This window comes from Euprymna scolopes, chromosome 45 (assembly GCF_053919585.1).
Source record: "Euprymna scolopes isolate OS-2025 chromosome 45, ASM5391958v1, whole genome shotgun sequence".
NCBI classification, from domain to species: domain Eukaryota; kingdom Metazoa; phylum Mollusca; class Cephalopoda; order Sepiida; family Sepiolidae; genus Euprymna; species Euprymna scolopes.
This window is the reverse complement of record NC_136526.1, coordinates 20,909,107-20,932,150: the sequence shown is the minus strand read 5'-3', so window position 1 is coordinate 20,932,150 and position 23,044 is coordinate 20,909,107. Positions and strand designations below refer to the sequence as shown.

At 28.0% G+C, this 23,044-nt stretch overlaps 1 protein-coding gene across 1 annotated transcript in view; it reads right to left on the bottom strand.

Moving 5' to 3' along the window:
- Nucleotides 1–23,044, bottom strand: part of LOC145269057 (androglobin-like) — a 245,402-nt gene that overhangs the window by 21,462 nt on the left and 200,896 nt on the right. Inside the window, exons 31-35 of the mRNA XM_080124658.1 lie at nt 13,194–13,384; nt 10,566–10,771; nt 7,671–7,723; nt 3,187–3,231; nt 2,515–2,626 (exon numbers count right to left, since the gene is read on the bottom strand). Of these exons, the coding sequence (XP_079980784.1) occupies nt 2,515–2,626; nt 3,187–3,231; nt 7,671–7,723; nt 10,566–10,771; nt 13,194–13,384 (607 nt within the window). The remainder of the gene's footprint in view (nt 1–2,514; nt 2,627–3,186; nt 3,232–7,670; nt 7,724–10,565; nt 10,772–13,193; nt 13,385–23,044) is intronic.

The following is a 23,044-nucleotide window of genomic DNA, read 5'->3' as shown; positions in this document are numbered from 1 at the left end:
GCCGGAATACACAAGATGAAGACAGATGTTGGGTTTTCAACCTTTTATTCTCCCAGGCATGATCTGCAGATGTCGCCATCGATGGTCTCCACTGTGGGTACCTACCACGTCCCACGTCTGGGGCGCGCATCTCCCCCCTTACTTAGGAGAGAACCATTTTAGACCTCTGCTCGGCTTGGCATTTTCTGAGAGACTCAACGTTTCACCAACCTTGCCACGTAGTATCACATGACATCCGGTTAGATGAAACGTCACTTCCTACAACGTGGATTTACTACAAAAATATCTCTCTGGCCTCCTCCCACCCTCTCCCTCTCTCTCTCGATCTACTATCTAATAGAGACACAGAGAGAGAAAATAGAGAGAGTATGAAAGAGCCAGAGAGAGAGAGAGGAGAGATGCTCTTTAACAACTCCATTGATCCAAACCTGAACACCTTCGATGGTTCGACATAACACGATCCTGAACAACTCTGTTGATTCGAATCCGAATACCGACGATTCGACATGACATGATCCCAAACAACTCTGTTGATTCAAATCCGAATACCTTGACACAATCCTGACTGCAATGACTCAACGAGACATGTTACCAGAGCAACATTGGGTGGGAGTTACTCGCAGAATGACTAATTGGCTTTTTTATAGCCTTTGGACGAACTCATTTTCACCATAGGTAGTCCTGACTTAGATATTGGCATACAATTCTTGAGCGTTTCCATGCATGTTCGTTTTTAATTAGTTTCAGAATGTATCATTTTCATGTTACTAACTAATATTGATCATAAATCAGAAGGTAAAGGTGAAGCAGTTATGTTTTTGTGAATGCTGATAAAGTGAACTAGAGATTACAAGATTCGCGATGAGGATAGCAGTTGTAAAACTCATATAACTATTAGCGTTAGAATGTTATGAGAGTTTTATTCTTTCAAAGAGCATTTAAACTTTTAAATAACATTGATATAAATTCATATGTTTTATAAGTTATGGACGAGTTGTTTTTTACTACAAGATTTTGGGTTCAATTTTTTTTTTTTAGTAAATAATGAATCTAGCTTAATTATTATTAGCGGGGAGACCCAATGTTGCCCGGGATTGAATGATGTTCAACGAATATTTCACACTCTCATAATTTTATTGTCATCGAAATCGGTGAAATCACCCATTTTTCAATCAAATCGATTGATTGCCCTAGTTGGGGATCCATCGCGGTGCACCGGGAGGAAGCTTCACATATCTCCCCGCAGTGACTTAGTTCACAAAACATTGTAGTTTACATTGTACTATAGAGAACCTACTGTTGATTTTATAAAATTCTTTTTTTTTTTTATATATATAATGTCTTGAATTAAAGTTTAAAATGAAAAAGCCAAGTATCATAGTCCAATTGTGCTCTAAGCAGAAACATTCATTGCGAATGCGCCCCTGTCATATCAAAGAACCTACTATTGATTTTATATGCTGAGCCTTTCAGCTTGTGTGGTAATGAAACTTCTCAAATGCTTTAGTGTTGTTAGGAGTCAACTTTGGTCCAAATCGCCTGTTCCTTCTTTAATTGGACTTTTTCGATTATCGATACTTATCAAAGACATCCTGATAGAAAGCCTATCTAAGAACACTGCCGGATACTAAAAGTATATTTGTATGAAATTTCATGAAAATCGATCGAGCCGTTTTCGAGTCCATAGGAAACTGTCTCTGTCACACACACACACCCACAGTTCCTTTTATATAATAGTATAGTAGAGACAGAGATTAACTGTGGAAATGTATCAGTGTACAATATTTGAATACAGTTTGAATTATGATATTGAATATTGTTTTTTTGCGGTAGTATATTTGTAGTAGTATATTTGGAATAGTATATTTGTAGTAGTATATTTGTAGTAGTATATTTGCAGTAGTATATTTGGAGTAGTATATCTGAAGTAATATATTTGGAGTAGTATATTTGCAGTAGTATATTTGTAGTAGTATATCTGAAGTAATATATTTGTAGTAGTATATTTGTAGTAGTATATTTGTAGTAGTACATTTGTAGTAGTATATTTGAAGTAGTATATTTGGAGTAGTATATTTGGAGTAGTATATTTGGAGTAGTATATTTGGAGTAGTATATTGATAGTAGCATATTTGGAGTAGTATATTGATAGTAGCATATTTGGAGTACTATATTTGTAATAGTATATTTGTAGTACTATATTTGTAATAGTATATTTGTAGTAGTATATTTGGAGTAGTGTATTTGGAGTAGTATATTTGGAGTAGTATATTTGTAGTAGTATATTTGGAGTAGTGTATTTGTAGCAGTATATTTGGAGTAGTGTATTTGGAGTAGTATATTTGTAGTAGTATATTTGGAGTAGTATATTTGGAGTAGTATATTGATAGTAGCATATTTGTCGTAGTATATTTGCAGTAGTATATTTGGAGTTTTGAATTATTAATTACATTTGTTCATCAAGCATCATCATCATCATTATGCTCAACAGTATAAATATATGAAATAGATCACCTTCGAGTTCATTCTTCAGGTTATCTCTGAGGGCCATGACGAACTGCCAGTCAGCAAGAATCAAAGGCCAAGACTCTCGAAGAATGGACGCCTGAATTTGGTACCTGTGTGGCTAAATAAAAAGAAAATTGCAGAGAATATTTTATTTACTCATTGTACATCTTTTATTGAAGCAATATGAAATTAGATTTTAATTGTCCTAAATTGAGTAGGATGTAAAGGGAGGTAACTCGATTCATACTTTCCATTGTTAGTTGACAGATTCCAGTTTTAAGATAATATTTATATTTATCTTTGTAATTATATATACTACAAGGCTGCCTGGCGTTGCCCAGTCGTAAGATTCGTTTAAACATGATGTTTTAATGTATGCAGATTTCGTATGTATTATTATTAAGCCAATTCTCGGTTGATTATTATATTGTACCCAATATATAGTAGTCATTTCAAAAGTGTTTAAAAAATATGGTTTGGGGGCCATCAGCTAGAATCGAAACCAAAATACATAGCATTCATGCCTTAGTTGTTAAGTTTGACAAGTTTGAAGTTAAAATATGAGACGATGACAAATTCAGAGTTTTAGAATAATAACATATGTATATACACAGGAAAGTCTGCCACAATGAACTTAAATAGTGTTTTAATAAAAGATTGAAATTTAAAAATACTTGCCTTTCTATCATTTTCCTCTTCCATTTGGAGTGTTGAGCCTAATAACTGAAAAAATAAATATATGTTCTTTAATCTACTATTGCAGTAAAACTGAGTTAATCAACGTTTGTTTCCTTAAGGCCTCTTCTATACATACTTTAATGACGCAAATGCATGCCATACTGAGATTGACGTACATTTGAAAGAAATTACATTTTTATATTATAGTAGTACCGCGGGGTACGGTGGCCCCAGGATACGTTTTTTTCCAGGTTACAATGTGGAATACAATATTTTTTCAGCCCCTAATTACGTTATTTTCCCCACTTAACAGTTACGTTGTTATTTATAATGTTATTTGATTATATACATGTGTATTATATACTGTAATGTATTTTGTTATTAATTTTTAATACCGTATCTCGGTGTTCTGCTGTATTCTCATTAACTGTAAATTGTAATTAACCATTACCTATCTCTCACTAAGCTATCTTGCCTCCTTTTCATGCAATATTGATTTAAACACTATAATATTTCTTAATGTTTCTTTCATTGAAAGAACACGCAGAACAGTTTATTTAATTTTTTATGGTGTTGGATTATTTTTTCTTTCTCTTCACCAACAAAAGATAAGATGTTCTTTCTGAGTAGCAGCAGCAGTAATTAGCCCAATTCAACTAAGATGTTGTGTAAGCTCTCACTCAAGTTGGATAGCTGCCAAAAATGAAATAATGTCGCTGACGACAGTTTAAACACACGAAAGCACCGTTAGATATGTGGTATCCAAAAACAGATTCATCCCCCCAAACAAAAATGTTTTTATTCAGCTTTTTCAGATGCAATTGTATAATCCCCTCGAAATCAAACAGTTCTAGCTTCGATTCTGCATGCATCCACTCTTTTCTTGCAGTGAGTGTACGCTAGTCATGGTCACTTATCTCTCGATCATTTGGAACCGTCACCAAAGTCATCTAATTTACATATAAATCTCTACACACCACACAAAAAAAAAACACATATGTAAAATAGATGACAAAATTATAAGTAGTTGTTGTGGACAAAAAAAGAAACAATAAACCACATAATAAGCAAATGCAGAAAACTAGCTCAAAAATAGACATGATCAAGTGGGGAAGGTAGTACACTGGGAATTATGCAAACAACTGCATCTCGAACACTCAAACAAATGGTAAACGTACAAACAGGTAGCAGTACTTGAAAACAAAAGTCACAAAATCCTATGAAACATGAACATACAAGTAGATAAACCCATCCAAGCAAGAAGATCATATGCTATAATAGTTAACATGAAGGAAAAGTCCTGTCGGATAGTAGATTTGCCATTCCAGGGGGGTGAAAATCAAGGAGACTGAGAAGCAGAGCAAATACACGGAAATAGCCAAAGAATTGAAGGTGGTTGGTTGGTTGGTTGTTTTTGTTTTACAACATTTTCAGGTTATTTAATGCCGAATCCAAAGATTTTGAAGACAAATTTTTAATAGAATATATTTGCTGTTTTCACGCCGGTTTCTATTTAACCCATAGTTGGGACCCTAACAGGTACGACCACTCCGGGTCAGAGTGGACCTGGGAGCAATGGTAATTAAAGGGTGGCTCCACACTCCCCAAAGCCCACAAGCTAGGGCCTCACCACTGGATATAGTTTAAGGTCATATCCACGACTCCCATTGAGGGACTTTTACCCTCTGTAGGGGGGCAGTCGGCATATTCTAATGCCCCACCGACAGGGCCTTGAAGGTGGTATGGAAGATGAAGAAAATCAAGGTAACACCAATAATAGTTGGAGCCATCCCATCAATCCAGCGCGGCCATAGCCGAGATTGAACTCACTACACGAGTTTGTAGTGTAATTCAAATTTTATCCATAGCTGAATACTTGATGCTTTGCCAGGGCTATCAAGGGTATTTTTTATTGTGACGCCATCACTAGATGGGGTGCCTACCACTACTTAAGAGAGTCCCATCTACTTTCAAGAGAAAGATAGACCGCACCAGTTTCTCAACCTGGTATTTTACCTCCCGGTACATACAGCGTCTTGCCTTCCCAAATGGTCACCCATCTGGTACTGGCCAGGCTCAACATTGCTTAACTTCAGTGATCTGGTGAGAACTGGTGTGTCAATGTGATTGTGCGGTATTGTAGGAGCATGAGGAACAATCCCAAAAAACTTTGAAAAACAAAAGAATGGGAGAAATTGAAATCACAAGAACGACAGAGAAGATATAACAGAAAACAATAATGAAAACGGCTACAATCTTAAGGAAAACCCTTGAATGCGGAGACCAATATACATGAGCTACAAGCACTAGCCTGACATATAGAAACTGCCACAGAAGTGAAACACATGAGGAATCAAAAAAAACGGAATGTAAGTTACCCCCCCCCAAGAAAATGTCGGCATCAACTGACACTACATCAAATAGTTGTGAAGGGTCAAGGAGAGAAAGCACTAACCAGACCTTCACTGGATGAGTGGGAAGAGGACTTCAAAACCTTGGGGAGGCTTATTGCCACTCAGATTCCATGGAACACCACAGGTTGTTCTCAAAGAAAAATCTTTGATGATGGCCTGTGAGTTATAATAATAATAATAATAATAATAATAATAATAATAAAAGTAATAGTAATAATAATAATCCATACGACCTATTACACATAGACCAAAAGATTCTGAAGGAGGCCACAAGTTCATTATAGCCATGATACCCCTGAACAACATCCTAAGAAAATGCCAAGCCAGATATAAGTTCACTAACACGGTAGAAAGAATGAACTACCTAATGTACATGGATGACCTAAAACTGTTTGCAAAAATAAAGACAGAACTAGAAACACTAATAAACACGACCAGAATCTTCAGCCAAGATATTCATATGGTCTTAGGCATGGAAAAGTGAACACTGCTCACGATGAGGAGGGGAAAACTAGAAGCAACAGAAGGTATAGCACTGCCCAATCAAACAGAAATGAGAGCACTGGGTGAACAAGATAGCTACAAATACCTGGGAGTGCTGGAAGCAGACGCCATCAAATCAATGAAAATGAAAGAGAAAATTGGAAAGGAATACCTCAGAAGAACAAGAAAACTCCTCAAAACCAAATTAAATAGTCAAAACTTAATTAAAGGAATGGACACGTGGGCAGTGTTATTGATTAGATACTCTGGACATTTTATGAACTAGACCAAAGAAGAACTAAGGAATCTTGATCAGAAGACCAGAAAACTAATGATAATGCACTAGACCCGAAGGATGATACTGACCGACTATATGTGAAAAGGAAAGACGGAGGAAGAGGACTGGTCTCTATAGTAGACTGTGTAAATAACACAAAAAATAATTCGCAAAATACATAATCCAGAACAATGAAAGAATAATTACTGCAGCAAGAGACACGGAAGAAACAAACAAGATAGAAAAAGAAACGAGGAATAAGACGAGGAAAGAAAAATGGGAAGAAAAACAGCTACATGAACGATTCATAAGGATTACAAAAGAAAAGACAGTTGGAATTGGCTATGAAATTGAAATCTTAACAGGGAAACTGAATCACTAATAACAGCTGCGCAAGATAATGCAATTAGAACCAAACACATTAAAGCAAGGATCGACAAGACACACGAAAACCGCAAATGTAGACTTTACGGACAAATAAACCACATGATAAGTGAATGCAGCAAACTAGCACAAAAAGAATATAAAAATAGACACAATCAAGTGGGGACGGTGGTACATTGGCAATCATGCAAACAAATGAATTTTGAACACATAGACAAATGGTACAAACACAAACTGGCAGCAGTTATGGAAAATAAAAGTTACAAGATCCTATAGGACATGAATATACAAACGGATAAACCCATTCAAGCAAGAAGACCAGATGTCATAATGGTTAACAAGAAGGAAAAGGCCTGCCAGATTGTAGATTTTGATGTTCCAGCAGACCACAGAGTGAAAATCAAGGAGAATGAGAATACACAGAACTGGCCAGAGACTTTAGCCATCTATGTCTGTCCCAAGCTATCTGCTTCCAGGTGGGACCTATATGTTGTATCAGGTCATCTGTCCATCTCGTTCTTGGTCTTCCCTTTGGCCTCTTTTCACCAAGTGTCCATTCTGTTGTCCTAATGAACCATGTCATGTTGTCTGACTACATGCCCTTCCCATCTGTTTGGATGTCTTCATGGCAGTATTGATGTCAATAATTCTTGTTTGTTGGAGGATCCATATGTTTGTCTTTCTATCTTATAGAATGATGCCCAACATTATCCTCCCCATCTTCCTTTGTGCCACTGCCCAGATTTTACTGTGACTGATGTTTTGGCCATTAACAGGTTAAACACAAGGAGTAACCACCAAATGATCAGAATATCTCTTACCATAGGCACCAAGCTAGAGGAGATATATACCATAAATGACATAAAATACATGCTACAATATTATTTAGTTTCACAGTTGAATTAGTACAAAAAAGCGAAACTTACATTGTTCTGCTCTGCGACTGGTGAGACATACTGTTTGGCTTTCCCTACCAAAGCTTGAGAAAAAAAACAAAAAAAACGGATTTGTTTTCACATAAACGGATGCACCTTTGCATTATTATTAGGGGTTATGCCAGTCAATAATTAGGTAAGTATGTGCGCCAGCATTCACCTCCAGCTTCTCAAACAATTTGGCAACCACATCAACTGATTTCACATGAAAATTAAGGACAAATAGGAGAGGGAAGACTTGCAATTTTTGCTTCTTTTTTTGTCCTTTGATTCAAATGACTTATCTCTCTTTTCTAAGTCGGCTGTTGTTTTAGTTTGTGGAAACTTTTAATCCTCTCACACAAAATTCATTATTATTCAAGCTCGAGAAGATTGTCACTTGGAACTAATTACTACTAAGCAGTTTATCCATTACAAAGTGGGTCTAACTACCCGCCATCATTCAGCTGTAAATCTATCTATAGCCCTTATCCTCAAGTGGCTTTTAGCCTTTATTAGTAGTTATTCAGTAGTAAATAGGGTGATATTTGTAGAACTTCAATCCTCTCACAGTATTCATCATCATTTGAATGTTAACCTGTCATTAATCCTTATCCTAAAGTGAATTAAAAAGAAAAGTTTGTGAACCATTTGATGTGGTCCATATGCAGTTTGAGAAGCTTGTAGCAGATGCTAGAAGCGATATTGAATTCTACATAAAACTTCATGTAATACAAGTTCTTATATTTATTTCTTGCAAAACTTAAATGGCAACGAGGAAATTAATAATGGCATGCTTCTGTCTAATAAGACAACGGCATTCTGCATCTAGTCTGGTGCACTGCAGCATCTCCTGTGGCTGTACGGTTCGAAGCTGGAATTTGTTCACCAGGTACAGGCCTGAGCAGGTGATAAGGAGACCTAGGTTTGCCCAGTTACTAGAGCCCATCTCTCAGTATTGCAGACAAAGTTCGATGGAAAGGAAAGCCAATATGGTCGGAGCCAATGCAGCTGCAGGAGTTGACAGTTTTTAGATTTTGTATTGGAATGTCTTCGATAGTATCAATAATTGGAAAGGTGTTGCAGTGCTTCACAATCTGCCTACTGGGACTCCAAACCAGTCAGAGTTTTCTCCCTTAGCTTTTGACTCTCTCAAACCATCTACAAGGAATTGCATTATTTGACCACAGTTGATGAAAATTCGAATATATTTCACAGTTTTGATGCAAATAATGGAAATCCTCATTGCAATTATGGTTATATTAAAATGAAAGCAAAATCTAAAATGATTCTTCTAAAAGAGTTGGATAAAATAAACGTGAATTCTGTAAAAATGACAATTTTTTTAAAAATTCAAATTTTCATGAAAATGAATAATATATAAATATTATATGCATTAAGAATATATCACACTATACACAATAACATATAAATATAAAATATTCATAACAATGAGATATTTCTAAATCACTCTATATACTAACTATCCTATACACATAAAAATCAATATATAAATAAATTACAAAAATCATATACACATAAAAATTAATACATAAATAAATTACAAAAAATATATACACAAAAACATTAATACATAAATAAATTACAAAAAATATATACACAAAAACATTAATACATAAATAAATTACAAAAAATATATACACAAAAACATTAATACATAAATAAATTACAAAAAATATATACACATAAACATCAATCTATATATCTATAAAAATGAAAGTGTCTGTCTGTGTCTCTGTGTGTCTGTCTATGTACATTTCCCTACGCAATAACTCTGTCAATTTTCAGTCTACAGACTCGAAATTTGATGTACAGGATACTGAGATTTTGGAAAATCTTTGTAATCCGTTGTTGGCCAGAAATTCGGCTGTTTGACCTTTGAGAACTCTACCAAATTCCTCAGCCAATTTTAGGTATAAACAATTGAAATTTTAGGTATAGGTTTCTTGTATATGAATCTAACTTAATAACTTGATTTCAGCCCAAAACAATAAATGGTAAGGGGTTACAATAGGAGTCAAAGTTAAAAAAAAATTAACCTCTTTGCTCAGAAAATTTCTGGTCTAAATATTGGAAATTTTACATAAAAGGTATTCAGGGATAGGGCAAGCCTTTTAATCGGTTTGGGTCGAAAATTTGAGCTACCAATATATAAATGTATGTATGTATGTTTGCATGTCTGCCTAAAACTTTCGACAGAGGCGACAGATTTTCACAAGACTAGTATCGTTTTGAAGCTCAACCTTTCAGACGACAAATACCGAAAAATTGGCTAAAAACATTAATTTCTTCACCCTCAACTAGGCACTTTTCAACAGGGACGGATCGCTTTTTTCGCCGATATTTTCGGAAGTCATCCCCTCTTTTCGATTGTCTAGCCTTAGTTTAAACCTACGTCACTTCCGGTTTACCGGTGATCGTAATAGCAAAGATGTCACGTTTCCCTCCCCACCGTTCTTTTCCTCCTTCGCAGTACAAGTTTGAGTCTGCTTTCCTAGTACCACTTTTTTTTTTTTTGCTCAACACACACCTCCAAACACCCGGGCAACGCCGGGCACCCAATCTAGTACATAAATAAACTGCAAAAATTATATACACATAAACATTAATACATAAATAAATTACAAAAATCATATACACATAAACATTAATACATAAATAAATTACAAAAATCATATACACATAAACATTAATACATAAATAAATTACAAAAAGCATATACACATAAAAATTAATACATAAATAAATTACAAAAATCATATACACATAAACATTAATACATAAATAAATTACAAAAATCATATACAGACAAACATTAATACATAAATAAATTACAAACTGGTTATATAACTTTTGTAATGTTTGAAGAATTTTTAGAATGCTTACATTCTTTTGAACTTGATACACTTAACGTCTCATCATCTGCCGGGTCCTTAAAGAAAATAACAGCCGGGAGAACTGCATGACCTTTTCCTTCTACTTGGTAAATGACAGATCCATTGTCAAGTACACATAACTGGAAAATTACATCTGGATTAGAGGTTGACATCTGGATGGTGGACAGATGGTCATCTGTTACTTTCACTGCATAACTAGTGAAAATAAAAGACTATCATGGGACATCTTATGAATACAAAGGAAAACAGCTCCCCCCAAAAGGGGCACTCTAGATCGAAAAAAAAAATTATTTCAGTCTAGAAAGATATCTCAATAACTGAGCAGGATAAAAACAAACATGAACTGTAGTGTCAACAGAACAGACACTACACTTTACTCTTAGCCAAAAGGCCGACAATGGATTCAATCATACAAGGTCCAACATTACATTCTCTCTGAGAAGAGGTTCGTTTTATGCTAATTGCGTGAGTCCCCCACCCCCACCAACTGGGAAATATTGATGAGGTTTCTCAAGCATTTTTGCAGGCAAGAGTGTGTTTAACCTAGTATACTGTCTTCTTAATATCACACTTGACAAGGAGGTGAATAATATCTACATTTTAGGCTCAAGTGAAGTATTTACTTTTCAGGCTTTAGTAATTAGTTAACTAAGCGGTTAATATACAGGCTGGTCGCTAGAAAAGCGGGAAATTTGAAGGTCAGCTTAGATCATGAATAAAATGTGTGAGTCCTGAAGGCAGGAAGAAAAAAACAGTAAACCAGCAAGTTTATTGTGGGGAGATGTGTCCACAGATGTATAGTGATATATGTAATGTAATGGACAACCAAACATGGACATGGCAGCAGGATGGTGGCAAGCCTCACGCAGCAAGGACTTCAACTCATTTTCTTCGCCAATCTACTGATTGCATTGCACCGGAAGATTGGTCCTCAAAAAGTCCAGACTTAAATGTCATGGATTACTGTGCTTGGAGCTTCTTATTAACAGAAACGCAGAACTGTCAACGTGACATACACTATTAATGACTTGAAAACGTGCTTGGCAAGCGATTGGAATGATATCCCACAAGTTACCCTTCAAAACGCCACACGAGCTTGGATTTCTAGGTTAAGACGCTGCAGTGAAGTGCACGGACGACATTTTGAGTATCTATGAGTATAATATAATATTTGCCTTTGAAAAACTTTGTAAAAATTATTCTTTGTAAAAATAAATCATTGTTTGACAAATTTACCGCTTTTCTCGCGACCACCCTGTAGTTTACTTGAAGCCTTGTTTAGTATGTATATATAAAGGTAATTTATATACACAATGCAGAGGTGAAGCGACTTAATGCATATAATTGTGGAATAAGCTATGCAGATTAACCTTTTATTAATACAATATACAGGATGCAGCATAAGTAACACTCTTTTTAAATTTTTATTTTATTAACCTGTGGCAATACAATGATAATTAAAAGAATAAAGAATAATCAAAAAGGCTTTTGTTTCACTTGAACAAAGGTCGTTACTTATGTCGTACCCTTTATATGCATTTTTAAAATATAATTTTAATATTGCACTGTGTTCTTAATTGCGTCATTATGGTCAGATGGAAGTTCTGTTTTTGTATGATATTTCGGGAAAATTCCCTTCCTCAGATAGATGTTTAACTTTAGTTCAAACGTGCAGATCGGTATTATTGTGGGCAATTTTGCAGAAATTAGTTAAATGTTTAACTCTTTCCATATTGGAAATATTGTTAAATAGTGGTGTGTATATAGCGTGTGTATATATCAGGGACATTATATATCAAGGATGTATATCAGAGGACGAGACATTTATGCAACAGTTCTTGTTAACCCAGATAGAAGGAAGATACATTATTGACGATTGCAGAGAAGGGGACAGACAGTTAACACTTAAAGGGTTTTGCACAAAGTTCGTTTACAAGATAGTAGAAAAAAACACATTTACCTTTCAGTTGTAATTAAGACTAACAGTTTACAAAATATAGATGGTGATTCTTTATTCATCCAGCAGGCTATGATAAATCAGGAATTCAAGCTTTTACGATTTGATGGTCTTATCTTCCCTCCCTTCATCTCCAAGGGCATCAGCTCCCAGGCTGACTAACTCCCCTTCCTTCTGTCTTGACTTTCACTTTCCTACGCTATCTCTCTAACTGACTCCAACCCATCTCAATATATTGGAATTCCCTTTCTTTTATGACATCAGAGGCGTGGCCAAACAATGTCACTCCCTCACGCTTCAAATTACACATGGGTTTTGTACATGCATCCACACGCTTCTGGTAACAAAGAAATTCCTAAATGAATTGTTTCATTTATAACCTGTTTATTTCATCATTATTTCTAAACTGCATTGTTCATATCTAACTCTGACATAAATAATATTTAGTTATTTTCAACAAAAATGACAATCATTCTACATTCCTAGGATTTCAATATGTATTTTTTTTTAAACTTTTCTTACTGGGTTCAATTCTAACCTTTTCCGAATATCATTTTCAAATTTATCTAGTTTGCTCTTTTAATAACTGGGGTCTGTCCCTTTTCATGTAACAATATGACTTTAGAGGATTTTCGTTAATTAGATGCACAATTGACTTACTTCATAAAAAATGATGATGCCTCGCTAGGGATGTAGTAATCCTTGATCTCATGTACATAGAAAGAGCTGCAAACGTCATTCTTCACTGGTGCAGGGAGAGGACTTAATGATCCAATTAACCGTAACCGCCACTTACTGGATAAAACTGCCTGGTCCCTGCTGTGAGCTTCCGCTATAAACGTGTAACCTCTCTAAGTGATTTTTTTAAAAAACAAAAATGAAAGACAGATTATATATCTAATAGTATATCATTTGTTTTGTGGAGATGAAAAAGAAAAAAGAGAAAAGAAGAAAGAGAAAAATGAAAGAATGTTTCAAGAAAGCGTTTACAGATAATGCACACGAGGAAATACGATATTCATCATCATCATCATCATCATCATCATCATCATCATCATCATCATAATCATCATCATCATCATCATCATCGTTGTCGTCGTTGTCATTGTTGTCATCATGGTTATCATTGTCGTCATCATCGTAATCTTCACCGTCATCATCGTCGTCGTCATTATCATCATCTTCACCATCATCGTTATACATTTTACTTTAGTAATTCATAAAATAAAACTTTGCTTTAGTAATTCATAAAATAAAACTTTGCTTTAGTAATTAATAAAATACAAATTTGCTTTAGTAATTCATAAAATACAAATTTGCTTTAGTAATTAATAAAATAAAACTTTGCTTTAGTAATTCATAAAATACAAATTTGCTTTAGTAATTCATAAAATAAAACTTTGCTTTAGTAATTCATAAAATAAAAATTTGCTTTAGTAATTCATAAAATAAAACTTTGCTTTAGTAATTCATAAAATAAAACTTTGCTTTAGTAATTCATAAAATACAAATTTGCTTTAGTAATTAATAAAATAAAACTTTGCTTTAGTAATTAATAAAATAAAAATTTGCTTTAGTAATTCATAAAATAAAACTTTGCTTTAGTAATTCATAAAATAAAACTTTGCTTTAGTAATTCATAAAATAAAACTTTGCTTTAGTAATTCATAAAATAAAACTTTGCTTTAGTAATTCATAAAATAAAACTTTGCTTTAGTAATTCATAAAATAAAAATTTGCTTTAGTAATTCATAAAATAAAACTTTGCTTTAGTAATTCATAAAATAAAACTTTGCTTTAGTAATTCATAAAATAAAACTTTGCTTTAGTAATTCATAAAATAAAACTTTGCTTTAGTAATTAATAAAATAAAACTTTGCTTTAGTAATTCATAAAATAAAACTTTGCTTTAGTAATTCACAAAATCAAACTTTGCTTTAGTAATTAATAAAATAAAACTTTGCTTCAGTAATTAATAAAATAAAACTTTGCTTTTGTAATTCATAAAATAAAACTTTGCTTTAGTAATTCATAAAATAAAACTTTGCTTTAGTAATTCATAAAATAAAACTTTGCTTTAGTAATTAATAAAATAAAAATTTGCTTTAGTAATTCATAAAATAAAACTTTGCTTTAGTAATTCATAAAATAAAACTTTGCTTTAGTAATTAATAAAATAAAACTTTGCTTTAGTAATTCATAAAATAAAACTTTGCTTTAGTAATTCATAAAATAAAACTTTGCTTTAGTAATTAATACAATAATAAAATTTGCTTTAGTAATTCATAAAATAAAAATTTGCTTTAGTAATTCATAAAATAAAACTTTGCTTTAGTAATTCATAAAATAAAAATTTGCTTTAGTAATTAATAAAATAAAACTTTGCTTTAGTAATTCATAAAATAAAACTTTGCTTTAGTAATTCATAAAATAAAACTTTGCTTTAGTAATTCATAAAATAAAACTTTGCTTTAGTAATTAATAAAATAAAAATTTGCTTTAGTAATTCATAAAATAAAACTTTGCTTTAGTAATTCATAAAATAAAAATTTGCTTTAGTAATTCATAAAATAAAACTTTGCTTTAGTAATTCATAAAATAAAACTTTGCTTTAGTAATTCATAAAATAAAAATTTGCTTTAGTAATTCATAAAATAAAACTTTGCTTTAGTAATTAATAAAATAAAAATTTGCTTTAGTAATTAATAAAATAAAAATTTGCTTTAGTAATTCACAAAATAAAACTTTGCTTTAGTAATTCATAAAATAAAAATTTGCTTTAGTAATTCATAAAATAAAACTTTGCTTTAGTAATTCATAAAATAAAACTTTGCTTTAGTAATTCATAAAATAAAAATTTGCTTTAGTAATTCATAAAATAAAACTTTGCTTTAGTAATTCATAAAATAAAACTTTGCTTTAGTAATTCATAAAATAAAAATTTGCTTTAGTAATTCATAAAATAAAAATTTGCTTTAGTAATTCATAAAATAAAACTTTGCTTTAGTAATTCATAAAATAAAACTTTGCTTTAGTAATTCATAAAATGAAACTTTGCTTTAGTAATTCACAAAATAAAACTTTGCTTTAGTAATTCATAAAATAAAACTTTGCTTTAGTAATTCATAAAAAAAACTTTGCTTTAGTAATTCATAAAATAAAACTTTGCTTTAGTAATTCATAAAATAAAAATTTGCTTTAGTAATTCATAAAATAAAACTTTGCTTTAGTAATTCATAAAATAAAACTTTGCTTTAGTAATTCATAAAATACAAATTTGCTTTAGTAATTAATAAAATAAAACTTTGCTTTAGTAATTAATAAAATAAAAATTTGCTTTAGTAATTCATAAAATAAAACTTTGCTTTAGTAATTCATAAAATAAAACTTTGCTTTAGTAATTCATAAAATAAAACTTTGCTTTAGTAATTCATAAAATAAAACTTTGCTTTAGTAATTCATAAAATAAAACTTTGCTTTAGTAATTCATAAAATAAAAATTTGCTTTAGTAATTCATAAAATAAAACTTTGCTTTAGTAATTCATAAAATAAAACTTTGCTTTAGTAATTCATAAAATAAAACTTTGCTTTAGTAATTCATAAAATAAAACTTTGCTTTAGTAATTAATAAAATAAAACTTTGCTTTAGTAATTCATAAAATAAAACTTTGCTTTAGTAATTCACAAAATCAAACTTTGCTTTAGTAATTAATAAAATAAAACTTTGCTTCAGTAATTAATAAAATAAAACTTTGCTTTTGTAATTCATAAAATAAAACTTTGCTTTAGTAATTCATAAAATAAAACTTTGCTTTAGTAATTCATAAAATAAAACTTTGCTTTAGTAATTAATAAAATAAAAATTTGCTTTAGTAATTCATAAAATAAAACTTTGCTTTAGTAATTCATAAAATAAAACTTTGCTTTAGTAATTAATAAAATAAAACTTTGCTTTAGTAATTCATAAAATAAAACTTTGCTTTAGTAATTCATAAAATAAAACTTTGCTTTAGTAATTAATACAATAATAAAATTTGCTTTAGTAATTCATAAAATAAAAATTTGCTTTAGTAATTCATAAAATAAAACTTTGCTTTAGTAATTCATAAAATAAAAATTTGCTTTAGTAATTAATAAAATAAAACTTTGCTTTAGTAATTCATAAAATAAAACTTTGCTTTAGTAATTCATAAAATAAAACTTTGCTTTAGTAATTCATAAAATAAAACTTTGCTTTAGTAATTAATAAAATAAAAATTTGCTTTAGTAATTCATAAAATAAAACTTTGCTTTAGTAATTCATAAAATAAAAATTTGCTTTAGTAATTCATAAAATAAAACTTTGCTTTAGTAATTCATAAAATAAAACTTTGCTTTAGTAATTCATAAAATAAAAATTTGCTTTAGTAATTCATAAAATAAAACTTTGCTTTAGTAATTAATAAAATAAAAATTTGCTTTAGTAATTAATAAAATAAAAATTTGCTTTAGTAATTCACAAAATAAAACTTTGCTTTAGTAATTCATAAAATAAAAATTTGCTTTAGTAATTCATAAAATAAAACTTTGCTTTAGTAATTCATAAAATAAAACTTTGCTTTAGTAATTCATAAAATAAAAATTTGCTTTAGTAATTCATAAAATAAAACTTTGCTTTAGTAATTCATAAAATAAAACTTTGCTTTAGTAATTCATAAAATAAAAATTTGCTTTAGTAATTCATAAAATAAAAATTTGCTTTAGTAATTCATAAAATAAAACTTTGCTTTAGTAATTCATAAAATAAAACTTTGCTTTAGTAATTCATAAAATGAAACTTTGCTTTAGTAATTCACAAAATAAAACTTTGCTTTAGTAATTCATAAAATAAAACTTTGCTTTAGTAATTCATAAAAAAAACTTTGCTTTAGTAATTCATAAAATAAAACTTTGCTTTAGTAATTCATAAAATAAAAATTTGCTTTAGTAATTCATAAAATAAAACTTTGCTTTAGTAATTCATAAAATAAAAATTTGCTTTAGTAATTCATAAAATAAAACTTTGCTTTAGTAATTCATAAAATAAAACTTTGCTTTAGTAATTCATAAAATAAAAATTTGCTTTAGTAATTAATAAAATAAAAATTTGCTTTAGTAATTCACAAAATAAAACTTTGCTTTAGTAATTCATAAAATAAAAATTTGCTTTAGTAATTAATAAAATAAAACTTTGCTTTAGTAATTCATAAAATAAAACTTAGCTTTAGTAATTCATAAAATAAAACTTTGCTTTAGTAATTCATAAAATAAAACTTTGCTTTAATAATTCATAAAATAAAACTTTGCTTTAGTAATTCATGAAATAAAAATTTGCTTTAGTAATTCATAAAATAAAACTTTGCTTTAGTAATTCATAAAATAAAACTTTGCTTTAGTAATTCATAAAATAAAACTTTGCTTTAGTAATTCATAAAATGAAACTTTGCTTTAGTAATTCATAAAATAAAACTTTGCTTTAGTAATTCATAAAATAAAACTTTGCTTTAGTAATTCATAAAAAAAAACTTTGCTTTAGTAATTCATAAAATAAAACTTTGCTTTAGTAATTCATAAAATAAAAATTTGCTTTAGTAATTCATAAAATAAAACTTTGCTTTAGTAATTCATAAAATTAAACTTTGCTTTAGTAATTCATAAAATAAAACTTTGCTTTAGTAATTCATAAAATAAAACTTTGCTTTAGTAATTAATAAAATAAAACTTTGCTTTAGTAATTCATAAAATAAAACTTTTCTTTAGTAATTCATAAAATGAAACTTTGCTTTAGTAATTCATAAAATAAAACTTTGCTTTAGTAATTCATAAAATAAAAATTTGCTTTAGTAATTCATAAAATAAAACTTTGCTTTAGTAATTCATAAAATAAAACTTTGCTTTAGTAATTAATAAAATAAAAATTTGCTTTAGTAATTCATAAAATAAAACTTTGCTTTAGTAATTCATAAAATAAAAATTTACTTTAGTAATTCATAAAATAAAACTTTGCGTTAGTAATTCATAAAATAAAACTTTGCTTTAGTAATTCATAAAATAAAACTTTGCTTTAGTAATTAATAAAATAAAAAATTGCTTCAGTAATTAATAAAATAAGAATTTTCTTTAGTAATTCATAAAATAAAACTTTGCTTTAGTAATTCATAAAATAAAACTTTGCTTTAGTAATTCATAAAATAAAAATTTGCTTTAGTAATTCATAAAATAAAACTTTGCTTTAGTAATTCATAAAATAAAACTTTGCTTTAGTAATTAATAAAATAAAAATTTGCTTTAGTAATTAATAAAATAAAACTTTGCTTTAGTAATTCATAAAATAAAACTTTGCTTTAGTAATTCATAAAATAAAACTTTGCTTTAGTAATTCATAAAATGAAACTTTGCTTTAGTAATTCATAAAATAAAACTTTGCTTTAGTAATTCATAAAATAAAACTTTGCTTTAGTAATTCATAAAAAAAAACTTTGCTTTAGTAATTCATAAAATAAAACTTTGCTTTAGTAATTCATAAAATAAAACTTTGCTTTAGTAATTCATAAAATAAAAATTTGCTTTAGTAATTCATAAAATAAAACTTTGCTTTAGTAATTCATAAAATAAAACTTTGCTTTAGTAATTCATAAAATAAAAATTTGCTTTAGTAATTCATAAAATAAAAATTTGCTTTAGTAATTCATAAAATAAAACTTTGCTTTAGTAATTCATAAAATAAAACTTTGCTTTAGTAATTCATAAAATAAAACTTTGCTTTAGTAATTCATAAAATAAAAATTTACTTTAGTAATTCATAAAATAAAACTTTGCGTTAGTAATTCATAAAATAAAACTTTGCTTTAGTAATTCATAAAATAAAACTTTGCTTTAGTAATTAATAAAATAAACATTTGCTTCAGTAATTAATAAAATAAAAATTTGCTTTAGTAATTCATAAAATAAAACTTTGCTTTAGTAATTCATAAAATAAAACTTTGCTTTAGTAATTAATAAAATAAAAATTTGCTTTAGTAATTAATAAAATAAAAATTTGCTTTAGTAATTCATAAAATAAAACTTTGCTTTAGTAATTCATAAAATAAAACTTTGCTTTAGTAATTAATAAAATAAAAATTTGCTTTAGTAATTAATAAAATAAAAATTTGCTTTAGTAATTCATAAAATAAAACTTTGCTTTAGTAATTCATAAAATAAAACTTTGCTTTAGTAATTCATAAAATAAAAATTTGCTTTAGTAATTAATAAAATAAAAATTTGCTTTAGTAATTCACAAAATAAAACTTTGCTTTAGTAATTCATAAAATAAAAATTTGCTTTAGTAATTAATAAAATAAAACTTTGCTTTAGTAATTCATAAAATAAAACTTAGCTTTAGTAATTCATAAAATAAAACTTTGCTTTAGTAATTCATAAAATAAAACTTTGCTTTAATAATTCATAAAATAAAACTTTGCTTTAGTAATTCATGAAATAAAAATTTGCTTTAGTAATTCATAAAATAAAACTTTGCTTTAGTAATTCATAAAATAAAACTTTGCTTTAGTAATTCATAAAATAAAACTTTGCTTTAGTAATTCATAAAATGAAACTTTGCTTTAGTAATTCATAAAATAAAACTTTGCTTTAGTAATTCATAAAATAAAACTTTGCTTTAGTAATTCATAAAAAAAAACTTTGCTTTAGTAATTCATAAAATAAAACTTTGCTTTAGTAATTCATAAAATAAAAATTTGCTTTAGTAATTCATAAAATAAAACTTTGCTTTAGTAATTCATAAAATGAAACTTTGCTTTAGTAATTCATAAAATAAAACTTTGCTTTAGTAATTCATAAAATAAAACTTTGCTTTAGTAATTAATAAAATAAAACTTTGCTTTAGTAATTCATAAAATAAAACTTTGCTTTAGTAATTCATAAAATGAAACTTTGCTTTAGTAATTCATAAAATAAAACTTTGCTTTAGTAATTCATAAAATAAAAATTTGCTTCAGTAATTCATAAAATAAAACTTTGCTTTAGTAATTCATAAAATAAAACTTTGCTTTAGTAATTAATAAAATAAAAATTTGCTTTAGTAATTCATAAAATAAAACTTTGCTTTAGTAATTCATAAAATAAAACTTTGCTTTAGTAATTCATAAAATAAAAATTTGCTTTAGTAATTCATAAAATAAAACTTTGCTTTAGTAATTCATAAAATAAAACTTTGCTTTAGTAATTCATAAAATAAAAATTTACTTTAGTAATTCATAAAATAAAACTTTGCGTTAGTAATTCATAAAATAAAACTTTGCTTTAGTAATTCATAAAATAAAACTTTGCTTTAGTAATTAATAAAATAAAAAATTGCTTCAGTAATTAATAAAATAAAAATTTTCTTTAGTAATTCATAAAATAAAACTTTGCTTTAGTAATTCATAAAATAAAACTTTGCTTTAGTAATTCATAAAATAAAAATTTGCTTTAGTAATTCATAAAATAAAACTTTGCTTTAGTAATTCATAAAATAAAACTTTGCTTTAGTAATTAATAAAATAAAAATTTGCTTTAGTAATTAATAAAATAAAACTTTGCTTTAGTAATTCATAAAATAAAACTTTGCTTTAGTAATTCATAAAATAAAACTTTGCTTTAGTAATTCATAAAATGAAACTTTGCTTTAGTAATTCATAAAATAAAACTTTGCTTTAGTAATTCATAAAATAAAACTTTGCTTTAGTAATTCATAAAAAAAAACTTTGCTTTAGTAATTCATAAAATAAAACTTTGCTTTAGTAATTCATAAAATAAAAATTTGCTTTAGTAATTCATAAAATAAAACTTTGCTTTAGTAATTCATAAAATTAAACTTTGCTTTAGTAATTCATAAAATAAAACTTTGCTTTAGTAATTCATAAAATAAAACTTTGCTTTAGTAATTAATAAAATAAAACTTTGCTTTAGTAATTCATAAAATAAAAATTTGCTTTAGTAATTCATAAAATAAAACTTTGCTTTAGTAATTCATAAAATAAAACTTTGCTTTAGTAATTCATAAAATAAAAATTTGCTTTAGTAATTCATAAAATAAAACTTTGCTTTAGTAATTCATAAAATAAAACTTTGCTTTAGTAATTCATAAAATAAAACTTTGCTTTAGTAATTCATAAAATAAAACTTTGCTTTAGTAATTCATAAAATAAAAATTTACTTTAGTAATTCATAAAATAAAACTTTGCGTTAGTAATTCATAAAATAAAACTTTGCTTTAGTAATTCATAAAATAAAACTTTGCTTTAGTAATTAATAAAATAAACATTTGCTTCAGTAATTAATAAAATAAAAATTTGCTTTAGTAATTCATAAAATAAAACTTTGCTTTAGTAATTCATAAAATAAAACTTTGCTTTAGTAATTCATAAAATAAAAATTTGCTTTAGTAATTCATAAAATAAAACTTTGCTTTAGTAATTCATAAAATAAAACTTTGCTTTAGTAATTAATAAAATAAAACTTTGCTTTAGTAATTAATAAAATAAAAATTTGCTTTAGTAATTCATAAAATAAAACTTTGCTTTAGTAATTCATAAAATAAAACTTTGCTTTAGTAATTCATAAAATAAAACTTTGCTTTAGTAATTAATAAAATAAAAATTTGCTTTAGTAATTAATAAAATAAAACTTTGCTTTAGTAATTCATAAAATAAAACTTTGCTTTCGTAATTCATAAAATAAAACTTTGCTTTAGTAATTCATAAAATAAAACTTTGCTTTAGTAATTCATAAAATAAAACTTTGCTTTAGTAATTCATAAAATAAAAATTTGCTTTAGTAATTCATAAAATAAAACTTTGCTTTAGTAATTCATAAAATAAAACTTTGCTTTAGTAATTCATAAAATAAAACTTTGCTTTAGTAATTAATAAAATAAAACTTTGCTTTAGTAATTTATAAAATAAAACTTTGCTTTAGTAATTCATAAAATTAAACTTTGCTTTAGTAATTCATAAAATAAAACTTTGCTTTAGTAATTCATAAAATTAAACTTTGCTTTAGTAATTAATAAAATAAAACTTTGCTTTAGTAATTCATAAAATAAAACTTTGCTTTAGTAATTCATAAAATAAAAATTTGCTTTAGTAATTCATAAAATAAAACTGGAAAGAAACAAATGTAAAAATCCGGGTAGGCATTTTTTCTTTTTTAAACAAAACGTTTTTATTATCATTACTTTTGACAACTTAAAAAAATATCTCGCCGCCACATGTTCATTCTATCTGGTTGTGGTTCTTCTCCTCCTGAGCGCATGCCAGCTGTAGCCAGCCATTTCTCATCTTTGCATTTACACGTCCATTTTCTTCAACATCCACTTTGCCTCTGTGTCACGCATGTGATGTATTTTGCTCTCTTTTTCCCCTTTTTTCCTTTTCTTTTCTTTTTTTCTTCTCACGCACACTTCCTAATTTGTATATGCGCATTTTTCGGCTACTGCTGCTGCTAATCT